This window comes from Coregonus lavaretus, assembly GCF_964263955.1.
Source record: "Coregonus lavaretus genome assembly, chromosome: 33".
NCBI lineage: Eukaryota > Metazoa > Chordata > Actinopteri > Salmoniformes > Salmonidae > Coregonus > Coregonus lavaretus.
In genome coordinates, this window is record NC_140020.1 from 1,350,126 (window position 1) to 1,359,293 (window position 9,168).

Sequence of the window (9,168 nt, forward strand, 5' to 3'; positions counted from 1 at the left end):
ACTGTATAGTTATTTCTCTCTCTCTCTCCTGACCGTATAGTTATTTCTCTCTCTCTCTCCTGACCGTATAGTTATTTCTCTCTCTCTCTCCTGACCTTATAGTTATTTCTCTCTCTCTCTCCTGACCGTATAGTTATCTCTCTCTCTCTCTCTCTCTCTCTCTCTCTCTCTCTCTCTCTCTTTCTCTCCTGACCGTATAGTTATTTCTCTCTCTCTCTCCTGACCGTATAGTTATTTCTCTCTCTCTCTCTCCTGACTGTATAGTTATTTCTCTCCCTCTCTCCTGACCGTATAGTTATTTTTTCTCTCTCTCTCCTGCAAAGAAAAAGCCATATCTCAGACTGCCCATCTTAATCTTGTCTTTTTATTGGGCAGTCTGAGATATGGCTTTTTCTTTGCAACTCTGCCTAGAAGGTCAGCATCCCGGAGTCGCCTCTTCACTGTTGACTTTGAGACTGGAGTTTTGCATGTACTATTTAATGAAGCTGCCAGTTGAGGACCTGTGAGACGTCTGTTTCTCAAACTAGACACTCTAATGTATTTGTCCTCTTGCTCAGTTGTGCCCCGGCGGCTTCCCACTCCTCCTTCTATTCTGGTTAGAGCCAGTTTGCTCTGTTCTGTCAAGGGAGTAGTACACTGCGTTGTACGAGATTTTCAGTTTCTTGGCAATTTCTCGCATGGAGTAGCCTTCATTTCTCAGAACAAGAATAGACTGACGAGTTTCAGAAGAAAGTTATTTGTTTCTGGCCATTTTGAGCCTGTAATCGAACCCACAATTGCTGATGCTCCAGATACTCAACTAGTCTCAAGAAGGCCAGTTTTATTGCTTCTTTAATCAGCACCACAGTTTTTAACTGTGCTAACATAATTGCAAAAGGGTTTTCTAATGATCAATTAGCCTTTTAAAATGATAAACTTGGATTAGCAAACACAACGTGCCATTGGAACACAGGACTGATGGTTGCTGATAATGGGCCTCTGTACGCCTATGTAGATATTCCATTAAAAAACAGCCGTTTCCAGCTACAATAGCCATTTACAACATTAACAATGTCTACACTGTATTTCTGATCAATTTTATGTTATTTTAATGGACAAAAAAATTGCTTTTCTTTCGAAAACAAGGACATTTCTAAGTGACCCCAAACTTTTGAACGGTAGTGTACATACCTGGCAGTAATATTTGCGTTTTTTCTCTCATACAGAATAATACCCAGCTTTATGTCATTAGTAAATGCACAGAAGTATTCATCCCCCTTGGCGTTTTTCCTATTTTGTTGCATTACAACCTGTAATTTAAATTGATTTTTATTTGGATTTCATGTAATATGGACATACATAAAATATTCCAAATTGGTGAAGTGAAATGAAAAAAATTACTTGTTTAAAAATATTCTAAAAAATTAATAACGGAAAAGTGGTGCGTGCATATGTATTCACCCCCTTTGCTATGAAGCCCCTAAATAAGATCTGGTGCAACCAATTACCTTCAGAAGTCACATAATTAGTTAAATAAAGTCCACCTATGAGCAATCTAAGTGTCACATGATCTGTCACATGATCTCAGTATATATGCACCTGTTCTGAAAGGCCCCCAGAGTCTGCAACACCACTAAGCAAGGGGCACCACCAAGCAACCATGAAGACCAAGGAGCTCTCCAAACAGGTCAGGGACAAAGTTGTGGCGAAATACAGATCAGGGTTGGGTTATAAAAAAATATCAGAAACTTTGAACATCCCACGGAGCACCGTTAAATCCATTATTAAAAAATTGAAAGAATATGGCACCACAACAAACCTGCCAAGAGAGGGCCGCCCACCAAAACTCACGGACCAGGCAAGGAGGGCATTAATCAGAGAGGCAACAAAGAGACCAAAGATAACCCTGAAGGAGCTGCAAAGCTCCACATCGGAGATTGGAGTATCTCTCCATTGGACCACTTTAAGCCGTACACTCCACATAGCTGGGCTGTACGGAAGAGTGGCCAGAAAAAAGCCATTGCTTAAAGAAAAAAATAAGCAAACACGTTTGGTGTTCGCCAAAAGGCATGTTGGAGACTCCCCAAACGTATGGAAAAAGGTACTCTGGTCAGATGAGACTAAAATTTAGTTTTTGGGCCATCAAGGAAAACGCTATTTCTGGTGCAAACCCAACACCTCTCATCACCCCAAGAACACCATCCCCACAGTGAAGCATGGTGGTGGCAGCATCATGCTGTGGGGATGTTTTTCATTGGCAGGGACTGGGAAACTGGTCAGAATTGAAGGAAAGATGGATGCCACTAAATACAGGGAAATTCTTGAGGGAAACCTGTTTGTCTTCCAGAGATTTGAGACTAGGACGGAGGTTCACCTTCCAGCAGGACAATGACCCTAAGCATACTGTTAAAGCAACACTTGAGTGGTTTAAGGGGAAACATTTAAATGTCTTGGAATGGCCTAGTCAAAGCCCAGACCTCAATCCAATTGAGAATCTGTAGTATGACTTAAAGATTGCTGTACACCAGCGGAACCCATCCAACTTGAAGGAGCTGGAGAAGTTTTGTCTTGAAGAATGGGCAAAGATCCCAGTTGCTAGATGTGCCAAGCTTATAGAGACATACCCCAAGAGACTTGCAGATGTACAGTGGGGGAAAAAAGTATTTAGTCAGCCACCAATTGTGCAAGTTCTCCCACTTAAAAAGATGAGAGAGGCCTGTAATTTTCATCATAGGTACACATCAACTATGACAGACAAATTGAGATTTTTTTTCTCCAGAAAATCACATTGTAGGATTTTTAATGAATTTATTTGCAAATTATGGTGGAAAATAAGTATTTGGTCACCTACAAACAAGCAAGATTTCTGGCTCTCACAGACCTGTAACTTCTTCTTTAAGAGGCTCCTCTGTCCTCCACCCGTTACCTGTATTAGCAGGGGGGGGGGGGGGAAACACTTTCTCTACAGCCAACTGGTGGTCTCTGAACCTGTACTAGCAGGGGGGGGAACACTTTCTCTACAGCCAACTGGTGGTCTCTGAACCTGTATTAGCAGGGGGGGGGAAACACTTTCTCTACAGCCAACTGGTGGTCTCTGAACCTGTATTAGCAGGGGGGGGGACAATTTTTCACACAGGGCCATGTAGGTTTGGATTTTGTTTTCCCTTAATAATAACAACCTTCATTTCAAAACTGCATTTTGTGTTTACTTGTGTTATCTTTGACTAATATTTAAATTTGTTTTGATGATCTGAAATATTTAAGTGTGACAAACATGCAAACAAATAAGAAATCAGGAAGGGGGCAAACACTTTTTCACACCACTGTAGTTCTCTCTCGCTCTCTCGCTCGCTCTCTCTCTCTCTCGACCATATAGTTCTCTCTCTCGACCGTATAGTTATTTCTCTCTCTCCCTCCATCAGGTGGAGATCCGGCCCATGATGTACGTGGCTTTGACCTACGACCATCGCCTGATCGACGGCAGAGAGGCCGTCACCTTCCTGCGTAAGATCAAGTCTGTGGTGGAGGACCCCCGGGTTCTTCTGCTCGACATGTGATTCCAACCTCACATCACCGCAACAGGGCCACGTTCAGTAGCCACGAACGTTGTGGAGCATTACAGTTAGCGGTGTTGTGAATAGAGCTGTTGTGACTTCCTTTTTCTACACCAGAGAGGTATGTGGTTCTACATAATGCTCCACAACGTTGTGGCCTACTGAACGCGCCCTAAGCTATTTAAACATCGCTCAGCATCTGTATAAAAGCAACCCATCCCAAAAACAAGCGACAGCCAAATCCATTGTTATTTACTTTTGGTTAAAGCGAGACAGTCCTCGATCTGTTTGTGGGACAATGACATTAGAGTTCGCAAGAAGGCACAAACAGATATGGGACTGGGGCTAAGAGAGAATTTAATGTTGAAATTATTCACTTATTATTAATTGGTTTTATTCAGCAGCTTTTGCTCAGATTGAAATGTCAGATTGATTCAACAGTTGGTCAACATCATACAGTGTACCACTGACTCTGATGAACCTACCAGGTCTGTTCTGTCTCAATATTAGACGGACTCTCTGATGAACCTACCAGATCTGTTCTGTCTCAATATTAGACCGACTCTCTGATGAACCTACCAGATCTGTTCTGTCTCAATATTAGACCGACTCTCTGATGAACCTACCAGATCTGTTCTGTCTCAATATTAGACCGACTCTCTGATGAACCTACCAGATCTGTTCTGTCTCAATATTAGACGGAGTCTCTGATGAACCTACCAGATCTGTTCTGTCTCAATATTAGACCGACTCTCTGATGAACCTACCAGATCTGTTCTGTCTCAATATTAGACCGACTCTCTGATGAACCTACCAGATCTGTTCTGTCTCAATATTAGACCGACTCTCTGATGAACCTACCAGATCTGTTCTGTCTCAATATTAGACTGTTACGTTCAAAGCACTTATATCAAGAAACGGTCGCATATCAAAAAAACCATAATGAATTTACAATGTACCTCTAAACACCCAGAGGGCTTTTCAATGAGCTGTAAATGTGTAGTCTATCCATGCTAACGATTTTAAAGCCAAATACGTGTTTTTATAATGCTACCCTAAAGAACTGCTCAGTCGGACAAGATGAAGCCCATTCTAGATCGCCTGTTCTGCATGACTGCCCCATGTCATGGTTCTGTTCTGTATGACTGTCCCATGTCAGGGTTCTGTTCTGTATGACTGTCCCATGTCATGGTTCTGTTCTGTATGACTGTCCCATGTCATGGTTCTGTTCTGTATGACTGTCCCATGTCATGGTTCTGTTCTGTATGACTGCCCCATGTCATGGTTCTGTTCTGTATGACTGTCCCATGTCATGGTTCTGTTCTGTATGACTGCCCCATGTCATGGTTCTGTTCTGTATGACTGCCCCATGTCATGGTTCTGTTCTGTATGACTGTCCCATGTCATGGTTCTGTTCTGTATGACTGCCCCATGTCATGGTTCTGTACTGTATGACTGTCCCATGTCATGGTTCTGTTCTGTATGACTGTCCCATGTCAGGGTTGGTTGAACGGTAACCCGTTTATGTCTAGTCTCTTGGCTTCCCCCCGTTGCAGGAACTTCTCCTGTTTCTTTGGGATGACTGTCCGCTGAGCAGCATTGTAAATGACTGATAATCTCATCGAAACCACATCCTATTCACTATATAGTGCACTACAAAAGAAGGGCCCTATACAGGGAGTAGGGTGTCATTTCAGATGCAGACATTTCTACATTGTGTTTTGAGCTTTTGGTAGACAAGAGAAACCACTTCCCTTCCTCCGCTCTAGATGTACTTCTGTCAGTCCATGAGAAGGCAACATGCAATGTAACTCCCGGACCAGTGTTTGGGTGTGGTTTTCAAGACGCACAATTTAGCAGCATGCGTGACGTATTTCTCATGATGAACTCTTCTTCGTTGAACCCAGGAAGCAGATTCTCTCTGTGCTGTATACAATACTTGTAACTATTTAAAGGAAACCATTTTAAACATTAAAACATCCTAGAGTTTTATGTACAGATTCTTGTCTTCAGGTTTTTTTTATCATATGTAATGTATTTATACTTATTCTCACATGTATCACAGAACCCCAGTAGATCAAGCAGAAGCACAGTGGTAAAGAAAAGGAAGATTGGTTTGAAATGTAGTGTACTCACACCACACATCCAATAACACGCAGGTGAAATAAAGGATTGATGCGCCATGGGTCGAAAACATTGCGCAATAAAACTGTGGGAGCATTTATCAGTGTTCTGGTGTTTTACTCTTTATTTCATTTTTACATTTGAGTCATTTTAGCAGACGCTCTTATCCAGAGCGACTTACAGTTAGTGAGTGCATACATTTTTCATACTTCCTTATTTCATAAGGAAAAGGAATAAACGTTATGAGGAACCAGTCAACCAGAACAGGTGTCTACCCTCCTCCTCTTAGTGTACTGGTAACGGGGTGTAATTAAAGGGGCATCTGCAGTTCAAACGATAACAACGCGGACACCCCAACACTGTTTCAGTAAACGACTGAGAGAAGGCTGAAGAAATGTAACCCCACTCAAATTCCTAGACAGAGCTATGGATGCAAGGACTGACCATCGATGATATCAAAATGATGGTTTTAAACGGGCAGAGCAGTAAAAAAAAAAACTTGATTAACCTGTTGTTTTTAAAAATTATATTTCCACACTATGAGGTTGAAATGACACTGAAATTGTGAATTTAATGATGTCCTTTTTGTCTAAGAGCTGTTTGAAAATAATTCCTGGAATCTCAGCCTGTTCAGGTGGGATGGAACCTTTGGCCCACATCATGACATCACAATGTGATCTGATTATAATAGACCAATGACTGTTCATCTGGGTAAAGGGGTGGTTCTAGACCATCCAATCAGCCAATTAGGGCTGTGAATGGAAATATCTTCCCATGTTGACTCCAATGCTTCCCAAGTTGTCAGGTTGGCTGGATGTCCTTTGGGTGGTGGACCATTCTTGATACAGACAGGAAACTGTTGAGCGTGAAAAACCCAGCAGTGTTGCAGTTCTTGACACAAACCGGTGCGCCTGGTACCTACTACCATACCCCGTTCAAAGGCACTTAAATATTTTGTCTTGCCCATTCACCCTCTGAATGACACACATACACAATCCATGTCTCAATTGTCTCAAGGCTTAAAAATCCTTCTTTAACCTGTCTCCTCCCCTTCATCTACACTGATTGAAGTGGATTTTACAAGTGACATCCATAAGGGATCATAGATTTCACCTGGATTCACCTGGTCTGTCATGGAAAGAGGTGTTCTTAATGTTTTTTGTATACTCAGTGTATATCATTCATTTAAAAGTCCAGAAATGAATGTAGCCATGACAGAGTGCCCCTTTAAATAGGAAGCAGGAACAGATCGTTTTGGTTCCTTGGCGTGTCTGTCACTACACCCTGATGAATCCTAACCCAGAGATGGATCTGGGCCCTGTTCATTAAGGCACACTGTTTCAAAAACCTTTTTCAACAGAAAGGGGAAACGAGCTGTTTTATTGATTCCAGATAATCCCTCCCCTGTTTTAATCAGTTTTCTTCAGTGTGGTGCCTAATGAAGACGACCCCTGATCTTCAAAGCTAATTGTCGTAGCACTCTGCTGTTCTCTAGAAGCCTCGGAATAATGGACTCGCCTCTCTAGCAGAGAGTCTTGAGGGGTTGCTTGGCCCAGTCCTTCCTCCACCTCTTCCTCCCCCTCTCTTCACGGACGCTCCCCTCAAGTGCCTGCAGCTGCCTCCGTAAGGTGAGCACCCTCCACACTCTGTTTACTTTAATAATCATGGGGGGACAATGGCTACTAATGCTGCCTCTTTGTTTCTGTGCCAGCATCTACGCAAACGTCTGAACAGCGCCATTTGGAAGGAGAAAAAAAAAAAAAAACACAAGTTCATTCATTATGTTGAACAACACGAAATGTCTATAAAATTAAAAAAACACCCCCGATAATGTTAGATTAGCATGATAATACTGGAGGCCTTAATGGTTCATGAATACAGGGTACAATAACACCATGGGGTCTTTTTAATTTAATGATGTACTTTTATTGGCCACTCAAGATTCCTTTAGCGCCATCAAGATGTGTTTTTAATGTGCTGCATACTCTCTATTAAGCCAAGCCTACTCTGCAAGGTCCATAGATATCCGTGGGCATTCATTCGGTTGTGATGGAGTTTTTTTTTTTGTTATGTCTTGTCTTGAAAATTTGGCCCCGTATATGAATATCCAATGGAGCCTGTTCAATAAGACGACGCCTCCAAGGCTTTATGTTTGATTCAGATGAAAGATGGACCATTAGGAACGGGAGAGCTAGCTACTGGTTTTCATTAAGCCAACATCAGAGAGGTAATTTACCTAAATTATTCTGATTCTGTTGGAGTAGTCTTGCTATTCTCTGTGGCGAGTCATCTTTGTTTGGTGAGCCTACCTTGCATTAGCATCTAAAGTTATATTAGATAACAAATACAACTTCTTCAATTAGGGATACAGCTGTACTATACTCCTGTTGTATCTAGTTGAATACATTACTATACTCCTGTTGTATCTAGTAGAATACAGTACTATACTCCTGTTGTATCTAGTTGAATACAGTACTATACTCCTGTTGTATCTAGTTGAATACAGTACTATACTCCTGTTGTATCTAGTTGAATACAGTACTATACTCCTGTTGTATCTAGTTGAATACAGTACTATACTCCTGTTGTATCTAGTTGAATACAGTACTATACTCCTGTTGTATCTAGTTGAATACATTTACATTACATTTAAGTCATTTAGCAGACGCTCTTATCCAGAGCGACTTACAGTTAGTGAATACATATATATTTTTTTATACTGGCCCCCCGTGGGAATCGAACCCACAACCCTGGCATTGCAAACGCCATGCTCTATCAACTGAGCTACATCCCTGCCGGCCATTCCCTCCCCTACCCTGGACAACGCTGGGCCAATTGTGCGCCGCCCATGAGTCTCCCGGTCACGGCCGGCTGCGACAGAGCCTGGATTCGAACCAGGATCTCTAGTGGCACAGTTAGCACTGCGATGCAGTGCCTTAGACCACTGCGCCACTCAGGAGCTAAGCTAATACAGTACTATACTCCTGTTGTATCTAGTTGAATACAGTACTATACTCCTGTTGTATCTAGTAGAATACAGTACTATACTCCTGTTGTATCTAGTAGAATACAGTACTATACTCCTGTTGTATCTAGTAGAATACAGTACTATACTCCTGTTGTATCTGGTTGAATACAGTACAACCATATTACCATCACTATTCCATGGCTTACAGTATCACATGATGAAGCTGATTGATCCGGTGTAATGCTTCATACAACAGTTTCAAAGCTAAGTTTCAAAATCACTATATACAGTCGGGAAAAAAAGTATTTAGTCAGCCACCAATTGTGCAAGTTCTCCCACTTAAAAAGATGAGAGAGGCCTGTAATTTTCATCATAGGTACACGTCAACTATGACAGACAAAATGAGAAAAAAAAATCCAGAAAATCACATTGTAGGATTTTTAATGAATTTATTTGCAAATTATGGTGGAAAATAAGTATTTGGTCAATAACAAAAGTTTCTCAATACTTTGTTATATACCCTTTGTTGGCAATGACACAGGT

The 9,168-nt window shown here is 41.6% G+C and overlaps 1 protein-coding gene across 2 annotated transcripts in view; it reads left to right on the forward strand.

Annotated features, from left to right (window-relative positions):
• The window catches only part of LOC311108845 (dihydrolipoyllysine-residue succinyltransferase component of 2-oxoglutarate dehydrogenase complex, mitochondrial-like), a 32,042-nt gene extending 26,511 nt beyond the window's left edge, over positions 1 to 5,531 (forward strand). The window contains exons 15-16 of one of the 2 annotated variants that reach the window (XR_014610555.1): positions 3,402 to 3,993; positions 4,279 to 5,531. Coding sequence is in view for 1 of the 2 variants with exons in the window: in XM_084151609.1 (XP_084007735.1) it covers positions 3,402 to 3,536 (135 nt within the window). In the remaining variant the exon portion in view is untranslated. Of the gene's footprint in view, positions 1 to 3,401 lie in introns of both variants that reach the window. The other variant, XM_084151609.1, reaches the window with a different exon arrangement.
• The last annotated feature ends 3,637 nt before the right edge of the window (positions 5,532 to 9,168 follow it).